This window comes from Neolamprologus multifasciatus, chromosome 4, assembly GCF_963576455.1.
Source record: "Neolamprologus multifasciatus chromosome 4, fNeoMul1.2, whole genome shotgun sequence".
Classification (NCBI taxonomy): domain Eukaryota; kingdom Metazoa; phylum Chordata; class Actinopteri; order Cichliformes; family Cichlidae; genus Neolamprologus; species Neolamprologus multifasciatus.
This window is the reverse complement of record NC_140442.1, coordinates 20222565-20242158: the sequence shown is the minus strand read 5'-3', so window position 1 is coordinate 20242158 and position 19594 is coordinate 20222565. Positions and strand designations below refer to the sequence as shown.

Genomic DNA, 19594 nt, shown 5'->3' with positions numbered 1-19594 from the left:
GATCATATGCACAGTGGCAGACCATGCACCTCCCCCTCGCTAAGTGCTGCAGAGATGTAAGGGTACGTGTGTATCTGTGTGTGTGTGTGTGTGTGTGTGTGTGTGTGTGTGTGCATAGGAGGAGGGGGAAGGGGGAAAGAAAGTGAGAGTGTGTATCTGCGTGCGAGCAGAGGCAGATCCTACAGTTTCATGGTGGTTGTAGATGGAACAGGAGGAGAGGAAAAGGAGCGGCCAGCAGTGGAGGTGTAACCTCAGGTGGCCGGGTTTCTGTCTACCTTGCCAGCACTTCATGCATTGTCAGCTGATGAATGCTTCCACGCTCAAGAAAATGGAGTGGGCATCATAGAGTGATAAAGCTTAATGTGACAAGATCTCGTTGTTGCTTTTTTAACATACATTAATCAAAGATTAAAGCTCCGTTTATGCGAAATCCTTGGTAGATTTACATTTCCTCTTTAAGAAATCTCCTCTCTATGAAGCTGAGAGGGAGGCGATGCCCAGGAATGAGATTATTGGTCTGGTGTGGTACACTGGGTACAAGCGGTGTGTTTGATTTTTTTTTTTCCAGGAGTCTCCCAGGAAGGGGAAATGTGCTTCTCTTCACATGTTCCATGCTTATGAGGTCTGACAGCAGAGAGCACAATGCACTCCTCCGCCAGCACACCGCTAAAGCTTCTCATGCACGATCTCACACACAAACATACAAAGATTTCTCTCTCTCATGCACTCACACACACATACTCACACAGAAACATAATCCCTCCGTATTTCCCTAAGCCTGGACCAGCCAGCAGCAAGACCAACCATCCATGGCTTTGACCCTGAATCAAACATTTGGAGAAAGAGGGGACGGAGATCCATAAAAATAGGACAAGTTGTTTCAGTAGAAAAATAGAGAAATTTACAGAGGCTGATAAAATGTCTTTGGCACTTCTGAAAAAACATAAAATAATAATAATAAAAAAAAACCCCAGCACAGATCAAGAAATTGACACTGAGTATAAAAGGCCAATCTAGAAAACTCTACAGCCAGGAAAAGGTTGTGATGCTCCAAATTCATCCACGCATGAGTCTAGCTATTCCGGGGTGGATCTGAGCCTGCACCGGCCCGTACTCCACCACCTCTCCGTCCACAGTGATCATGCCTTGTGGAGTTATGGGCTCCAGTCGCAGAGCTTTCACCTTCTCGTACACCAGGTGGGGGCAGCCACATGCCAAGTGGCCACCTTTCTCCATGGCAAGGAAGAGACGCAAAAGGGCAGGTCGGGAGATTCCTGCTGTCACGTAGAACAGATGAATCAGACCATCATCTGCCATTGCACCAGGGACTGTCCACAGGTCCTCAGCCAGGTGGGACTGGTAAATAGCCAGCACCAAGACAAAGTCTTCCTCCTTGACTACTGTCCACGTGTCTGGGACAGGTTGCTCCAGGTCAGGGAGCAGAGAGTCTACAGGGGCTCTTGTCTTGGTGTCACTCTCGATCTGAGGCCTCTTGGTGGTGATGGCGTTGTTGGAAGAGTTGGTTCTAGTGTTGTGGTTTGAGTTCGTGCCATGGCGAGAGCTCGGGTTTGGGGAAGTGTTGGGGATAAACTGACAAGGAAGTGAAGAACAGAGTGAGGGGTGCTGAGGTGTGGAGGGTGGGTGGTTTGTTGTGAAGCTCCCTTTTGAAAGTCTTGGTGCTTCCTTCACAGGAAGGTATGCTAATCTGCCCTGATACACTCGGAGTGAGGCCAGACGTACCAGGGTGCCCATAAGGAACCGGATAGCTCCGACGTGGCGGTACTTCTCGCTCTCAATATCGACATCTGCCACAAAGCCCCAGGCCAGAGAGAGGAACGAGAAGAGGCGCTGTTTAGAGGCTAGGTGGACAGACACCAGGTCCAGGGGGCCAACCAGGCCTTTGCACAGCATGAAACCACAGCTCAACAGAAGCTCCTCATTCCATGCTGGAGGTGACCTGAAAAGTTGTTTAAGAGATTATGAGGTAAGCCTCAATTTCTTTCTTTCTTTCTCTCCCTTTCTTTCTTTCATTCTTTCTCCCTGTCCTATCCCCCCAGCTGTCCTGTTTGTAGCAACCGAAAATAAAATAAATTCATAATTATAATAAAGGTCAATCAAATGGACCAATATGGCAAGGCCATGATGATCCACTTGGTAAAATAAATCCGCTTGGCATCTTTCTTGGCCTTAAGACAACAATTCTGATGGCTAAAGATCCAAACGGGACACACACAAAAAATAATTTCACAACTACTACATGGGACTACAGTGGGGAGGGGGGGGAATTATTTGATCCCCTGTTAAATCTGTAAGTTTACTCACTGCCAAAGAAATGAAAAGTCTCTAACTTTTATGGTAGTTTCATTTTAATAGAAAGAGACAGAATATCAACCACCATGTCCTCAGGCAAGGTTGATATTCTCTTTCTCTCCATTAAAAATAAACTAACATTAAAAACACAGAACCCCAAAAACTGGGGTGACAAATGTGTGAATGAGCTAAAGCACTACAAATGCTCACAAATACACACATAATGAATTAAATAATCTCACTGCTGCACATAATGCTGATATTACTGTAGCAACAGCATGCAACTGAACGCCATTTAAATACTGAACTGGCAGTTTGGTCTTGGAGGGTGTCATTGATCAAGTCTGATCTCAAAACTTTGGATCTTCAAAGTTTCAGTGCTACACCTACAGACCTTCAGATCTTGTTATAAGTCCATGACTCAGCAGGTCAGAGCTGCACTGAATGCCCAACAGCTTGTTAGTCGGAGGCGGCCATAATGTTTTGACTCATTAGTGTATATTTCTGTTCGCCCTTTGATGTTGTGCTAACAACCAACCAGCAGATGGAGATGACACCTTGAACATGTGCTGGGTCAACATGTTCCCCAGCTGCACTCTGGACTATAATCACTCATAATGTGCTAGTTTTTAAACCCATTACATCATTCCTTTGAGAGTTGGAGGAACCTGAAATGACCTTGCCGCACAGCAAAGCAGTTGAAAGTCTCGTTTCTCTCCTGAGGAAATGATGTGCCCAGTCAGCCTTTGGCATAATTACACAAGCATGAGATAAATTGTCTTTTTTTTCCAAAGCTGAGGAAGGTTTATCTTTTGGACTGTTAGCCCATGCATTTAAATGACTCATTAATGGATCAACTCACTGTGAGTAGTGGTGGACGGATGCAGCCAGGGCATTGCCGGAGCCACCTGGTAGAATACCCAGAGGGATCTGAATGGCCTCTTGCCAGTCCTCTCGGTCCATAAGACCATTTATCACCTGAATAAGCAAGAAAAATAGAAGAACAGAATCAGACTGTGGTTCTAAATAGAAAGTAGTGACTGTGGAAGACTGCAAGTTCTGATAAAAAGTGTTTCTCTGATAGTTACAGCTGTTCTGTGTTAAGTGTAGTGCTTCCAGGAAACATGAAGGTACCACGGTGGAAGATTTATAGAATCAGAGAATCAAAAGCAAAAAAGAAAAAAGAAAGAAATACCTTGACATTACTTATATTCTACATCATAGCTTGAAAAACATCCACAGAAAAAATTAAGGCTTTCATTTATCTGGTGCCAGACTCACATCACCTGAGCTCTTTTGTCAAGATTGAGAACAAATTAAATTTTTATAGTCCTATTCTAAGAAGTTCCTGAGAATAGGGCAGGGTTGTAAGAGTTTGTATGATTTTCATCTGCAGCTGATTAGCACTTGTGTCCTTGCCAAGTAAAGTTAAAGCACCTCAAACAGCAGCCCATCTCCGGACATGATGACCAGTGCATCCCACTGCGACAGGTCCGCCTTTCTCACCAGCTCCCGAGCATGGTTCTGATGCTCTGGAAGACAAGAGAGGAGATGGAGAAGTAAAACACAAAGCAGAAAGTGCGGTGAAATGCGGGACGAAGTAAACACATAAAAACAAGGGCAAGGGCAGTGAAAGAAATATGCTCCCCTTTATCGCCAGCCTTTGGGGTAGGATCAGGGAGATTAGGCAGAAAAGAGATTTAATTTCCCCTTATCAGGGCAGACATATCACATTAGCCCATCCAGTGGCTACTCAACAGCTCCAATGCAGCTTTAGCCAGCCTGCAAACATCTGTGACTGACAAATATCTTAATGTGTGTGTGTGTGTGTGCATGAATGTTGGTTAATGCGCTGGAGGAGCAGTGAGCAATTTGTTAAGCCTAGTTTTATTGGCAGCATCATTGAGTAGGTCCCTCTGCAGGGGGCTCATCCTGTCAGCATCAAATTCTACCGTCCCGCCAGCTGACACTCCCCAGTGAAGTTGTGCATGGTAAAAGAGGACGGCAGATATGAAATTAACAAACACTGATACGCTCACATCATGGTTGAAATACTGTTTTCTGATCTATTGATGGAAATAAAAACAGTGGCATCGTCTTTTCTTTTCACTTTGCTCAATTTTTACCTGTCTTCCCCACAACCCCCATGCCTGGAAAGTCTCTTGGGTCTCCCTTTCCCCAGCGGTGCTCCCCATGTTGCTGCTGTTTGTTTGCTGTTTGCTGGGGAGGCTCGAGGCACTGATGCAGTGCTGTGTTGACAGACTGAAGCAGAGGGAGTAACTGCACTGCACAGCTGACTCAGCAACTTGAGCCCGCCGAGGGAGTTGATGCTTTACTTCCTAGCCACTTCCTTATTCAAGAGGTCGCTGTCACGCATACAGCCTTAAACCTGATGGCAGAGGTGCCACAAAGTTTTCACCTGGCATGCTCGCTGTTGATTTTTCCACCATCTGCACACGACTAACAAAGATTTTGCTCCGTTTAAAATGTTTAAAATCCTCAGTAAATTCCACTTTAAATACAGCTGTTCCCAAGTTATGTCACCTTCGAGTGCCTCCTTCTGAGGTTAAGCTGGGTAAAGATTAAACTTGGTGCACTGGATGCTTCATACAGTATGTAAAAGGTGCATGCTGACACAAGAGGTGCCTCCACTGGTACTTGTCCTTCCTCAGGCTAAGGCAGTGTGATACAGTCATCAAGGACCTGTCCCAGTAAATGGTTTATGCCAGTTAATCTGTATCAGACCAAAGAAGCCCTTTAGTGTTCCCTACCCCCACCTTATTTCTGTTTAACATTAGTTATTGTTGTTTTTCTGTTTACATCACCACCCAGCTGCCAGCCTTCCTTTGAATCCCAGAGGTCTGTATAATGAGTACACATCAGCGGCCTCTCTCAAATAAACAAACACGCAGCCTGTCCTGTTATTTTTTGAATTTGCTGTTGTGGTTCATCTCACATTGAGCTACACGCTACCAAGCTGATGCTAGAAGCAACAGCTGCTTCTGTTGATTCTGTCAAGCAGGGTTTGGCTGGAGGCAAGTGGTAACTTCCAGGACTTAATAAGAAGACAGTGCTTTTACAGTTGTGGTGAGAAGTTCACATACACTAATCTTGGGCACGAATGTAATGATAATTTGGGGCTTTTAATGATTTCTTTGAACTGTTCTTTTTCCAGCGTGGAATGATTTTACAGCATATCCCAAAAGATTCATTCTGTTCATCTGGACGTAGCGTTTTCAATGGGAGAAACATTTTGTCACTCATCCAAGTGACTTCCTCAGTCTCAGCTGACTGCAGGTTGCCCCAACCTTATAAACAGTACATTTGCACAATAACTGAAACCTACATACATCTTTGGCGAGTTTAAAAAGCATGAATTAGGAGCAAAAGTTGGAAGTTATTTTGGATTTTCTTGTATCTATACAGGGTCAAAAGTATACAATCTTGCCCAGATGTATACATACATCCCCACTATTTGGTTAAATGTCCCTTAGCAAATTACACCTCTACCAAATGATTTGTTAGCTAGCAACAAACTTCAGGCATAATTCTGGCAGGACATTTGACCACTCTTCTTGGTAGAACTGGTTGAGTTCATTTAAATTGGTTGGTTACCTGGCATGGACTCAGCTTTTGCGTAGTTCACAAGCCTGAAGATGTTAACCTCCTTTATCCATTCCAAAACCAGTTTGTGTGTTTGGGATCATTGTCTTGCTGGAACACCCAGCTGTGTCCAATTTTCACACATCTAGCTGCTGATCTGAGGTGAAGTTGAAGAATTTGGAGGTAGCCCTCCTTCTTCATGTTTCCATCCACTCTGTGAAATGTACTGGTACCACTGGCAGCAAATCAGCCCCAAAACCTGATGCTAAAACTACCACTGTTCTTAGCTTTGAAATCCTCATCTTTATTTCTCCTAACATGCCTCTTGTTGTGGCCAAACAGCTCAATTTTTGCCTCATCTGACCATAAAACCTTTCTCCTGTAGCCATTAGGCTTGTTCATGTAAACAGCCGCAGCTTTCATCGGAACTTGAACATGTCAACTTTGGAGCAGGGGCTTCTTTCTTAGTTGGCACTCTCTCAGTCCATGGCAATGTAAAACTTGCTTCACTGTGGACAGTGACACTGGTGTTCCAGCAGTTCCCACTTCATGGCAGGTTTGATCCTAGGTGGTTACTGGGTTGTTCCTATCCATTTGTTTGAAATGATGATCTTGGAATCTGCAGTTGTTTAGAAATGGCTCCAAGAGACCTTCCCAACTTTTTAAAATCTACAGTCTTCTTCAATGAGTTCATTGGACTTTTCAGGGTTGTTCTGAGATTTGATCAATCCAATTAGTGTTATCAAACACATAATTGTAGTCAATCACGATCACTAATGAGAAGTTCACTTCTAGCACAGGGGTGTCAAACTCCAGGCCTCGAGTGCCGGTGTCCTGGAGGTTTTAGATATCACCCTGGGTCAACACACCTGAATCAGATGATTAGTTCATTACCAGGCCTCTGGAGAACTTCAAGACATGTTGAGGAGGTCATTTAGACATCAAATTAGCAGTGTCGATCAAGGACACATCTAAAACCTGAGGACACTGGCACTTGAGTTGCCCACCCCTGTTCTAGAGGCTGGCACAAGTGGTAGACTCCCATTAAATTGGCCAATGTTATGACTGAAGTAAAGACAAGCTGGTATAAAAAAATATTTTTCTCTCTATAACTTTGTGTAAAGTGGTACAGGAGATGACTTCTTCTTTTCCTTAACCAGTTAAATTTGATGAAGGCTTAAATTATGCATTATTAGGTACATCAAATATCGGTTCTGACACAGTTGTAGCCAGTAGCTCTCTGCTGAGCTTCAACTCAGTTAATTCAAGGCACTGAAATAGCAGTCCGTATAAACACTTACATACATATGAAAAAGGAGAGTCTGTAGTAAGGAACAACATTATTGCCACTGGGAGCTTTCTGCTTTCCATTAGTACTTTGTTTGTAGACCAGGTAGTACTGACCAATCACATTTGAACAGGCTTTCGTTGCATGCGGGTGAACCGTGCATGTGGAAATCAAAGAATGAACGTAATTTATAAAATGCAGTCTTAACTGTATATGCTGTATATGCTGATGGTTTATTTGATCTTCAATGTAAAGGATTAATGGATGGAGTGGGTATTGTCCCACATATCCACTGGCTGCAATGAAAGCCCTGAAAAACTGTTTTTTGTTGAGTCATCTATGCAATGTACAAACAAAATATATGAATACAGGTTGCTGCCAAGGTTGCTAGCTTGGCTGGTAAACACATGATAGCGACTTGAGGCTTTAGAACATGATTTTATAAACCAGTGGTTGACATAGGCTTATAAAGGCTTTATCAAAATTTCTATAGTTAAAGTTACAGGCAGGAGGGTAAATGAGTCTATGAGCTTATATTTTATTCCATATGTTTGGGTATTAAAGCCTTTTTATATTTCTTTATCAGCTTATTGGTATCCGAGGGAGGTCACTTTGAGCTTAAAGCCTCTGATGACAGCAACCAATGCAACACTGTTTGAATTCACAAAAAGCATAAGCAATTCATATGGAATATGGAGCAGCTTGAGAGAGATATTAAATGCGTATCACTGCACATGTGCCTGAGTGCCTGCACATACTCATGTTTGAACATGTGGTTTGTAAATTTGTGATCACACAGGCAATGCATAATTCCTGCAGAGATTAAAAGTTGTTTTAGAGTGCAGTTATACCAACTTATGTGCGTGTGTGTGTAATTGGCAGGATGACCTAGTTCTTTAAATGATTGTCCACGGTGGGGTTAAAGATTTTAATCTGATATTTTCATATGGAGGTGACCTTGAGAACATTTCCAGCCGACCGCACAGGGAAAACGTATTTACGAGTGCGTGAACTCCACTGACCTGTGATGACAAGCGTGTAGGGAACAGAGGCCTCCGTGAGCATGCCCTGTATGTGGCCGGTGAAAAGCTGGAGAGCCTGTCCGCGCCCGCTTTGAGGATTCACCAGTATCATGATTCTGCAAGGCCGACACACCTCCATATACGCGACACCTGAGAGAGGCAGAGGAAGGTGGATGTGAGTGAAGGCGAGGACAGAGATGAAGGAGTAGGATTTTTAAAGAATGTATAAGGGCAGCCTTTTCCCTCGGGGTCTCTTTGGCACAAAAAAAAAGAAGGATGAGGCAGTAAAGGCACGGGCCGTGAGAGCATTCAGGCTGACAACGCTTCATTTTAATGTGACATGCTACTTTCTTCAAAGAGAGAGGGCTTACAGATGCTTCTCATTCGGGATCTCACCATGTATTATTAGCAACTTGTGACATCTTGTCGTCCCCATGAGGAAAATCCTCCTGTTGCTTGTGTCTTTCAAGAGAAGACAGATTAATGGAATGAGAATATCCATTTTCCTGAGGTTTTTAGGGACTCGGCCTTTTCGCTCAAGGGCACATGTGCACTATGGATGCTAGCTGTCAAATACCAATATCAGCATATACTTGGTCAGATTTGGCACATAGATGATGATTAAATCGTGACACAGTGCTCTCCCCTACATAAGCTGCCTTTACAAATTAAAAGTATCAGCACCTGTATTGGTATTGGCAACACTTGCCCTGTATTTACTTGGTAAAAAAACTGCACACCACTGCTAATTGGTAAAAAAAAACAACCAAAAAACAAACAACAATATAGCTGTACCACTTCACATCAAATGTGCACATTTAAACTTCACAAGATTGTGATTGGATCACTTCCAAACTTGTCCCACCTCTAGTTCTGATTGAAAAAAGTCCCTGACAATAACTATAATTAAAAATTAATGCTGCTAGCTTGGCAGCTCCATCTTCAACATCCTTTTCCCCAAAATAACCACTGTCAGAAGTAGAATAATGATAAAGTTATAGTAGATTGTCCACATGACAGTGCATTCTGTAGACAGACAATGATTCCCCACATTGCTCCTGATGCCAAAAATCAACTGCGAAATGTAAAGTAATGATCGTAGTAAGGGCTACTACAGGACTTTGCAATATCTTAACTACAAGTTTTCATCATATTCTAATCTGAAAGTTCTGAGAGGGAACTAGACTTCTGCAAGCTTATTAAAGGAACAATATAAAGTTGCGGAAAAACTGAAAGTGAAATGTAGAGAAAGAGCGCAGGAGATGTGGTAGCATAATGGGTTAAGTAAATGACATTCAACAGTGACAGTGGGGTTTAAATCCCAGGGCAGCTAATTATTTTTAGCCCATGCTCGTTTGTTTGGGGGCTTAAAAGAGAGAGCTGCAGGAGGAGAGCTGTCTAATTTTAAATCTGCAGAAATCTGGAAAAGATTTCTGCCTACTGCAGCTTTAATTGTAAAGTACTTGTTGGTTGCAACTAAAAGGATTTGCAGCTTTTACAGAGTATTTTCCCCCACTGGAGTTGGATTTTGCAGCAGACGCTCTTGACCTTTAGAGCACACACAGACTCGCCAGAGACCATATCAAATGAATTAGAAAGGACAAAAACATCATCCCATTTTGGGGCACGGAGAGCAGAACCGGTATTGATTTCTGCCATAAATACATGGCTGCAGATGATGCTGCCTTCGGTATCGGGCAAGCAAAGTTTCTCAGAATCATAAAATGTGACAGATGTAAAAAAAAAAAAAAAAAGATCCTCATCATTTAGTAATTTCAGCTGGCGTTTTTAACCTTAGAACTGACAGAGCAAATGCTTTTGCCGTCTTTGTTTTGACTCACTATCTGTCGGCTCTGGCTGAGCTGTCAGGCTATTTGTCCTCTTGATAGTTTATAACCTCAATTTCCAGGTCTGTGACCTGTCTGTGCTACTGCCATCCTCTACTTTATATGGCCTGTGATGACAGGAAACAGTGACGGTACAAAAATATCTCAGAGAAAGAGGTGTGAACCCACCAAAAAGAATAAGGTGAGAGGGCAAAAACACAGGTGCATGCCAAACTGTGCCTCCATTCAGTCACACAGGGTTAGCATTGTTGTTTACTTGAATCTGAGCACAATGTAGCATCCAGACACAAAGGTCCTATCTACACTTCCAGAATACAGTGGAAAATGGCTGCTGATAGTGAAAGAGCTTTCAAATTGGGTTTTTGCCCTCAAGTCTGCAGGGCTGAAGACATTTAATACCTACAGACACCCTTGAAAAGGGTCAAACCCAACACAGGCATTCTTGTTTGTTAAAGCAAACACCTTTAGCATTTTTCTGGGATATATGACACATAAAGCAGAAGATGTGCTCATCCTGAACTATGCTTATTACACCTGTGAGTTTTTTTCAGTGATTCAAATAGCATAATGCAGCAAAAAAAAAGAAACAGTGTTCAGTCCCCCACCTAACTCATTCTAGCCTGTGTAGCTTTACTTTGAAACAAACCCACTTGTCGTGCAAGGGAATACTTCTCAACTTTGCTGCATTAATTTACAGCAGGGATTTTCTCAGATCTTCATGAATGTGTTCTAATTGAGAATCACTGCAAGCATTGAGATAACATAACCTAATGTAGCTAATAAAGAGACAAGCTGGAGGTTTTTTAAGCTAAATGTTATCAACAGCACATTAATACGTCTGCAATAATAATGCCAAAGTGTTTAGCATCTACAATGATGCGTGCAAGGTGCGGAAATCTTGCAACATTTTGCGTTGAATTCATTTTAATGACATGTCAGAGGTATCGTTAAGGAGGCAAAGACCAGGATTGAGGTGTAACGAACTTCAAGTACATGAGATAGCACAGCGTTTACAAAGACCCAAAAGTCAGATATGACTGGACAGTTCCAAAACATATGTAAGAACATGCCTGGTGACGAATTCTTGCATATGTGACAATGATATGACAGAATTGCAGTTTTGAGAGTCACAGGCTGCTAACGTGGCTGAAATGTGGTGGGCATGTTTAGGTAGACTGGTATTTTAAACAATTCTCAATTAGTACTAAGGTGCCCAAAGTGTGCCAAGAAAATATCCCCAACACCATCACACCATCACACCACCAGCACCAGCCTGAACGGTTGATACAAGCCAGGATGGATCCATGCTTTCATACCGATTACACCATATTCAGACCCTACCATCTGAATATCGCAAATCAACATCAAGACTCATCAGACCAGGCGAAAATTGTTCCAATCTTCTCTTTTACAATTTTAGTGAGCCCATGCAAACTGTAGCCTCAGTTTTCTCTCAGCTAATAATAGTGGCACCTGGTCTGGTCTTCTGTTTTGCTGTAGCCCTTCTGCTTCAAGGTTCAGTTCTGCATTCAGAGATGCTCTTGTGCATATTCTGGTTGTAAAAAATGCTAATTTGAGGCACAAGTGCCTCCCTCAGACCTCAAAGCAGTCTGACCATTCTCCTTCGACATCTGACATCAACAAAATTTTCACCCAGAAAACTGCTGCTCCACTTTTTCAGACTATTTTCTGTAAACCCTGATGGCTGTGTAGGAAAAATCCCAGTAGATCAGCAGCAGCCCGTCTTACACCAACAACCATGCGACATTGAAAACCACGTAAATTGTCTTTCTTCCCCATTCTGATGCTCAGTTTGAACTTCAGCAGGCCAACTTGACTATGTCCATATGCTGAGCTGCTGCCATGCAATTGGCTGATTAAATATTTGCATTAACAAGCAGTTTAACCGGTGTACCTAATGAAGTGGCTGCAAGTGTATATGAACTGGGTCTCTTACAAAACGCTGAGATTACGGTGGGAGATATAAAAGAAATATACACATGCAGCTTATCAGATTAAAATGAAAAAAAGAGATTTTTTTTCCTCTTGCTGTGTTTTGATGTTATCTCATTGAACTCATGTTGCACAGCAGCACTGATAAGCAGTATTATCAGCAGTAATGGTAACTAAAACTATTTGTCTCCTGTTTTGTAGAATAGCTCATTAATTTTGTAAGCTTCTTCTTTCCTTAAAAACTGCATATCAGTAATCCTATGCTCTGCTGTTTTCATATTTTAGTAAGTACTGCTGGTGAAATTTATACTCTAATTTCAGAAGATTTGCATGGTATACGTTGGAAAATTGCTCATAAAATTTAAGTAGGCATACCCAGACAGTACATACAGGCCACATTGAAGAAGATTTCTGATCATTACGTTAACAGAAAACAGCAACTTCCCAGACATTTCTACTGCCCTGACCTCTGTGTCACCTGTGCATATGACAGGGACTTATAGGGGTTATATGAATGTAAATGTGAAGTCTGTCTGGGATGTGAAGTCAGATACCTGCAGGCATCATCCTGCCACAAAATCTTCAGGGTGTGCATTTCACAGATACGAGTGGGTAAACACACACCGGCAGCGAGGTGACAGGCAGACGGGAAATGACAGTGTGTCAGAACTAACAAGTGTCGAGCTGACAGAGAGAATCTGCCACCTCATTTCCAAAAAGGTGTACGTCTATACAGGAAAAAAAAAATCTAAATAAAGACGAAATGTGCTTCTAAGTTTCGCAAGCGGCAGCACAGGTGGGATTTGTTAAAACATAAAAACATTGAATGAAAACTCCTGGAACAGAAACAAATATGTGGGTTATTTACTGAGAGCATTCCTGTTCAGGAGCAGCACTAAATTCAGGCAGCAAAGAAGCATCTGCCAACACACACACACATACACACACTGTATTCCAAGGTTGGGCGAATGTTTGCTGGAGAGGAGGAGAAGACGTCCAGAGAGTACAAACACCAGTGCCCGCTGTGGCAGCGGCTGACAGCACATCACAGCCATGTGTCACAGAGCAGAAGACAGAAGCTCTAGGGGGACCGAGATGCCGGCTGGGGTGAGAGGTCTTCTCATGACGCATTTTTAGCTCTCGACTCCTTCAATGAGGAAGACATGACTGCTTCAGTGGAGGGCCCCATGGGAGATCACAAAATGACAGGCGCACCTGACCCCAAAGCTTCTAGTAAACAGTTGCTTTTGAGGGAGCAGAGCACTAGAGGTGGGCAGATCAATCCAAATACTGATACTAATGTGCTGGTATCGATATTGGAACAATACTAGTGCAACAGAGTCGATACGTCGTTTCTAAGCTGACTGAATTGTGTTAAATAGTCTTGTTTTTTTAATTAAATAATATACCTACTTTGAAAAATACCTGAACCTTTTTCTGCTGACTGTCACGAATATTTTATTTCTAGTCCATAGCACATTTAAACCAGAGGCTGACCCAAAGTAAATTCAATATTAGGTCATTAGGTCAAATTAGGTCATTAAAATCAGTTCAGAATCTGCAAAGTGATGATGATCTTAAAAGTCATGACACACCTACATAAGCTGCCTTTATACGGTGAAAGTATTGTATCGGTATCAGCAGTCCCTGTATTTATTTGGTATAGGATCGATACCAACATTTGCAGTATGGCACACCACTACTCCCAGCTCCTACCCTCTTCTCCTTCTCTTTTGCACTCTTCATCTTAAATAGCAGACACAGTGGGTGCCAGGATCACACTCACATCACCACTGGAGAAGCTTATTTGCAGATTTTAAAGAGTGCGGCCCCACCTTTTTTTTTTGGAGTAACTCAAGACAAATCCTCATTGATGATGTACCAGTGTAGCAGGAAGGAAAGAAGAAAACATGTCATGTGAAAAAAAAATGTGGAATTTACAATCTGCCTTCTATCAGATATCCGAAGAGCCAAAAAAGGATACGGCTAGTAGCCAAAAAAAAGCAGGCGCTTGTAAGATAAGTCAAATCAAGTAACTATTATCTCATTCTTTCGCATGCAATCTCCCAGCGGATCTTCTAAGCAGCAGGACTGTATCATAGTGTGTGCTCTTCATTATTTACAGCGCATTCATTCCAGTGAACCCGCAGTGAGGATAAAAAAAACCCTGCGACGGTACCACTGTGATAGACATCAGAACACTAGCTAAATTAGCAGAGTTCCAGCCTCACTGTAAACTACACCTTTATATATTAGATTACACGTTTAAATCACTTTATATCTGAGTGTAAGTGTGTCACCGTAATAACTCCCTGCCTAAATACCAATCTTGTGCAGTGGTTGCACTTTTAATCCAACCTTTCCATCTGCAATCCCAGATGAGATGGCATGCAATTAATTCAGGGGGTAAATACACTATTGGGGATTAGTGAGTCACTCTGACTTCCCCTGCTTCCTTTATGACAAGCAGCAATCCTGCCACATCATTAGTACAACATTACTCACTTAAAGCACATAATATATTCCGTTAAATGCTCTGGTATTAGCTCGACCGGACCTGGAACGCTAAAACAAGCTTAAGAATTAATGATATGATCACATCATGTGTGAGATGCTACGTTCAAAAGAAGAAGACAAGTGAAAGACAGCTAGGAATAAGAGGCTACAAACTGTTAGAGGCCTGAGCCGGTTCATTAGTATGTCTGACTGAAATGCTCCCAGGCTGGAGCACTTTGATGCGGAGTCCAGTGAGCAACCAAGTTACCTCTGAGCTTACCATCTGTCTGCCTGAAGCAAATAAACAGTGCAGAAGCAGAGGGAGGCTGGATGTTCCTCATCACACAGTAGAAGTGGGTGGAACGATCCAAATATGGAGAGTGTCGATAATTGGTATCGACACTCTCCATATTTGGATCGTTCCACCCACTTCTACTGGTATCAGTATTAGTTTGATACTAGTGTAATAGGGTCGATATTTAGTTTCCATCCTCTAAATTGAGTATACAGCCTGAACTGAAGGGGGGGGGGGGGGGGGGGATAAAAACTTTTTTTCTGTTGACTGCCAAGTCAGTTTTATTTATAGCCTAAAGAACATTTAACCAACAAAAGCTGACCAAAAGTGCTTAAAGACAGTCACATATACATCTTAGGTTTTAAAAAAAAAAGAGTTTCAAAATACATGAAAAGCTAAAAGGTGTATTATATTGTCTTAACTCACAATAATGGGGTGTAAAAATTATAAATGTTTTCAGAATTTGCAAATTGATGATGATTCATCTCATGAATCATGACACACTGCTCTTCCCAACACAAACGGCCTTTATGGGTCAAAAATATTGGTATCGGTATTGTATGATAATACCGGGCCTGTATTTATATTGGTATCAGATCATGTCAAAATTTGTAGTATCAAAGCGTCCAGTCTGTGTGTGTGTGTGTGTGTGTGTACACCCGGAGGCTGCTATTGCAGGAGGGCAACGTCATTACATATCCTAACACTTCAACATTCCAAATTAGTCACTGCTCACACAAATATCGCTTCTTATTTTCATATTTCTGGTGTGAAGAGATATTGCCAGACCGACAAAGAGGATTCAGAATCACAGTTTTGAGACCAAAACTGTTCTGCCCTGCATCCTCAGCAAGTATCACCAATCAGTTCCCAAATGAGTGATAGTGATAATTAGGCGCATAAACGCGTCTCATACAGTATTCGCGTTAATTATCCTGTTGTTGTATACCAGATTGGAGCACAGAAGAGATAATGAGATCGGAAGACAAAAGGAACTTGAGGACAGTCTGCATTTTAAACAGAGCGAGACATGACGAGACCTAATTAGACGAGGCTGCTGCAAAGCTGGGTGAAAAACAGACGCTGTTTTGATGTGATTTTTTTCCTCCACCCATCAACAATAAACTCTCAGTGGGAATTTACTGAGCGCGAATATGGAGGGAAGAACAGCAGCTACAGCCTCTGCTGACAGAAGATCAGTTGAAAATCCAACTACTTAAGTGATCATTTTTACGCGTGTGTGTTTTTCAAAAGAAGCTTCATATCCAAGAAAAATCACCACCATGGGCTACATGCATGAATGGGACAGCAGTTAACTGCTAACCGTTCACAGCAAGTAGAACAGGTTACAGTAGCAAGTGGAATGTGTTTCCTCTCTGCCAAACCTGTTTGGGTTTTTTTCTTTTTCCGGGGACTTGGAGATCTCTGCTTTGGATATCTGTGCACGAGGCTCTTTCTGAGAGCCAGAAAGGCCTTCTCACACCCCTGACCTCACTGAATACTTTAACATCTGCACATAAAATTTGTCAGCGTTCGCCTTTTTTTGCTACATGTAGTTTATTTATTTATTTTACAATATAAAGTTGAATCTCAGGCTTCACACGTGTGACCCGCGCGTTTACTCACCGTCTCTCCGGGGCGCCTGGCGCGCCGAAGCATCTCTGATGGCATGAGCCCACCTCTCAGCCTCCTGGAGGTTGGCGAGCGGGTCCTGGACCAGTGCGACCCGAAAGCACTGCTCCACTCTCTGCCGGGTCACTCCGGCGCTCATCCAGCGCCTCTTGAACGGGTAGAAATATGCTGTAAAGTAAGCGCCGACGTCCGCGCTGTCCGGCCCTCTGTATGCCCGACAGCCGACACAGTCGGTCAAGTTAAAAACCACCTTTGTCCGGCCGGGTGAAGAGGAGATTCTTTGAATGGTCAGGGCGCTCTCCGTCAAGCTCACCGAGTAGCGGACCCTGTCGTTGAGCATGTCGGTGAACTCCCCGTACAGCAAGCCCACTAACCCATTCCGCTGGCGGGATGGGTCCGGATCACAGGCGTCTTTCTCCATCCCGGACGGAGAGTGCGACGCGTCCCGGAGGCCGGTGAGCGGATGGCGGTGCGGTGCAGACTCTGATTCTACCAGCCTGCTGTGGGACCCTTTAAGCATAATAACAGCAGCTTGCTTAGTTCAGAGTCTCTCCCTAGTGACTGGGAAGGGGAATGGCAGTGATGGAGCTGGAGGAGAGCGCTGAACGAACCGTCCCAACTGCGTCTCCTTCTCAGACTTTATGAAACACTTTGCACCTTATCTGTGCAGCAGATTTTATCTAGTGACACCAAGTCTTACACAATATTTTAAAACTAGCAGGTCCATTTTAAGACACTAACTGCGTGTCATTAGACTCACAAACTCCAGTTTAAAATTCAACAGGCGATGTCTCCTATTTTGTTTAATTTTATTTTTTTCCTGCTTGAATGAAGTCACAGATGTTTGGATGACACACCAGAAGTAAACAGACTTGTCAGGATCCTGTGCTCTGATCGTTTATTACATGAAAATTGCCCCTGCACAAGCGTATATGTGTAAAAGAAGTGTTTAAGTAAAATGAACAAATAAGTAAACATATACTACAGTCCATAGAAATACTCTATTACAAGTAAAAGTCCAGCATTTATAACAAAAAAGTATAGCATCCAGTAAACTATTTATGACGAGTAACTCGCTTATTTAACCCGCTTTATACTGCTGGTCATCTAAATCTATAACCAACATCATTTATTAATACATTTGTATTAGTATTATTGATAAGAATCTGCGACAATAAATAGCAACTAAATGTTTTAAAGTTCAAAAATATAGAACATTAGAAAATGTGATCACATGACCTCGTTTTGCATTAACCGTAAGCGGACCACAATATCACCAGCTAATTTTTTTAGCTTTATTATTATTATTGTTGTTGTTATTATTATTAATAGCCATGGATGGTAATTGGGTTGTTACACATTTTTAGCGTGAAACAATGAAAAAAACAACAACTTTTCAACCACACCCAATCACGGTCACGTGGCATGTGACGCGTACGACACATAAAAGGTTATCACGCGAGATTTCCGGTCTTCTTCTCCAGGCGGTAGACAACCGCGAGCAGCTTTTTTGACTCTCGCCATGCAGTTCATTTTTGTTAAATTATATTCATGTATACATGTTGAGGTTGCTGCTGGTGACCCACCGTGAGTGGGTGAGACTTTGAGGAGCTTTTAATGAGACTTCAATATGTGGAAGTTTTAATTGTGCGCGTGTGCTAGCTGTTAGCTGCTCTTTAGCCGGGTGAACACGTGCAGTGAGTTCACGCAGTCGAAGACTCTGAAAGTGGTAGAATGAGCGTTTCGTTTAAGTAAGGAAACATGCATCATGTTTACTGGCACACAGAATAGAAGCACGATAAGTTTGATTATTTACGTTTTTGACGAACCATCTTATGCTGCTTGTGTCACGTTACAGCCAATCACTGATTTAACTTCTCATACAGGTTTGGATGATGCAGAGGGACTCATTTGTCTGCCTGCAACAGGGCGAAGTTCCATTTCCTGATTTAAGGTAAAACTGGTTAAGTTACATGCATTTGTGTCAGTGCAGTACACATGATGAACTTGTTATCCCTGTCCGAGAGAACAAAACCTTGTGGAAAACCATGGTATCTGAGCTGCTGTGTTTATTTGTGAAACCCACATGCTGCTGATGAATCCTCACTGATGACCTGTGTTTTTGCAGATTCGTGGCTCATCTGTTCTCCTTCCCACTGAGTGCCTAAGGAAGGAACCACAGTCAAAAGGTTTGTATTGCACTGTATCTTGTGATCTCTGTTGCCACTTGTTCAGTGATGAAAACTGCTGCATAGGAAGTGCCGTCTGATGCGATAACTGACGATAGAAAGCTGTTCTGAGAATCTGCAAAGCTCTTTGCTTTCAGCTTGTGTGATCTGAGCACTCTGTCATCCACGTGTTGTTTCCTGGTACAGGTGCTGTAGTAGCAGAAGAAAGGATAGAGATGATTTTCTGGCCTTGAAGACAGCAGGTCCTGAGCAGGTAAATCATGCAAGAGTTGTGATTTTAAAGTCAAGCCAGTGATGATACAAGTTATCCCTGTCTGAACTCAAGTGTGGAGTCATGGTAACCTGAGGCTTGACTGCTGATGTTTTTATAGCAAAGTTTTGCTTGAATATTGTATTGATCATGTTGTATTTTAGTGTTACGGTCTTATTTATTATTTTATTTTCTAACTTGCAGATTGAGCTGGTGTGGAAGGACGGAATACCAACCTCAAGTCTGATGACAGAGGAGACTATTAAATTCAGTATTTGTCTTTATGAAAGATAAAAACCATGTTGGATCAGGAACATGTTTTTTAATAAAACTACAATGAGGTATAAAATTGAAGTATAGAAAGTAACGTGATTCCATATGTGCTGGGAGGAAAGCCCAGCATGTGTTGGTCAATCTGTGCTGAAAGATGATCTGTAAGATTTCTTTTTCAGATTTTCTAGAAAAAACTGCTCCTCTTGTAGGTATTCACGGTCCTGTTGGGGGCAGAAAAACAAAATCCAGTCAGTCAAAAATCTGAACACTTTAATTCTTGACAAATGATTTCAAGCATTGCTGGCCAAATAGTGATTGTATTAAAAAGCTGTGTGCACTGTGATGCCTCATGTTGACTGAGTTTCCAAAGCGCAATAAAAGCCTGTACTGGATCATAACACTTGTGTTTATCTGAAGTCCTTTCTTTTGGATTGTT

General features: G+C 42.4%; 2 protein-coding genes, 1 long non-coding RNA gene and 2 other non-coding genes across 8 annotated transcripts in view; 3 read left to right on the top strand and 2 right to left on the bottom strand.

Annotated features, from left to right (window-relative positions):
• Positions 1-19556, top strand: part of LOC146520351 (uncharacterized) — a 32603-nt gene extending 13047 nt beyond the window's left edge. Inside the window, exons 2-6 of one of the 3 annotated variants that reach the window (XR_014873686.1) lie at positions 1692-18041; positions 18333-18400; positions 18575-18635; positions 18822-18888; positions 19090-19556. This is a non-coding gene — a long non-coding RNA (uncharacterized LOC146520351). Of the gene's footprint in view, positions 1-1691; positions 18401-18574; positions 18636-18821; positions 18889-19089 lie in introns of all 3 variants that reach the window. The other 2 variants (XR_014873685.1, XR_014873684.1) reach the window with 2 other exon arrangements.
• Positions 67-16966, bottom strand: LOC146520354 (sphingosine kinase 1-like). The gene is made up of 5 exons (XM_085156690.1): positions 16441-16966; positions 8224-8373; positions 3748-3842; positions 3173-3288; positions 67-1957 (listed from the first exon to the last, which is right to left on the bottom strand). The coding sequence occupies exons 1-5, from the start codon at positions 16964-16966 to the stop codon at positions 1057-1059; spliced, it is 1788 nt and encodes a 595-aa protein (XP_085012816.1). The 3' UTR covers positions 67-1056.
• fbf1 (Fas binding factor 1) overlaps positions 17741-19594 on the bottom strand; it is a 13963-nt gene continuing 12109 nt past the window's right edge. For both annotated transcript variants that reach the window (XM_085156688.1, XM_085156689.1), the window contains one exon: positions 17741-19379. In XM_085156688.1, coding sequence (XP_085012814.1) covers positions 19296-19379 — 84 coding nt within the window. In that variant the 3' untranslated portion in view covers positions 17741-19295. The remainder of the gene's footprint in view (positions 19380-19594) is intronic.
• Positions 18677-18748, top strand: LOC146520353 (small nucleolar RNA SNORD49). The gene has a single exon (XR_014873946.1). It is a non-coding gene; the product is annotated as a small nucleolar RNA SNORD49 (small nucleolar RNA).
• On the top strand, positions 18919-18988 carry LOC146520352 (small nucleolar RNA R38). Its single transcript, XR_014873945.1, has one exon. It is a non-coding gene; the product is annotated as a small nucleolar RNA R38 (small nucleolar RNA).

What these genes read in the sequence shown, in the direction of transcription:
- LOC146520354 (XM_085156690.1), bottom strand. Translation starts at nt 16,966, where the DNA reads ATGCTTAAAGGGTCCCACAGCAGGCTGGTAGAATCAGAGTCTGCACCG. An exon ending in CCAGGCGCCCCGGAGAGACG is followed by an intron (nt 8,374 to 16,440) that starts GTGAGTAAACGC and finishes TGCCTCTCTCAG; the next exon opens with GTGTCGCGTATATGGAGGTG. An exon ending in TCCGTCCACCACTACTCACA is followed by an intron (nt 1,958 to 3,172) that starts GTGAGTTGATCC and finishes ACAACTTTTCAG; the next exon opens with GTCACCTCCAGCATGGAATG.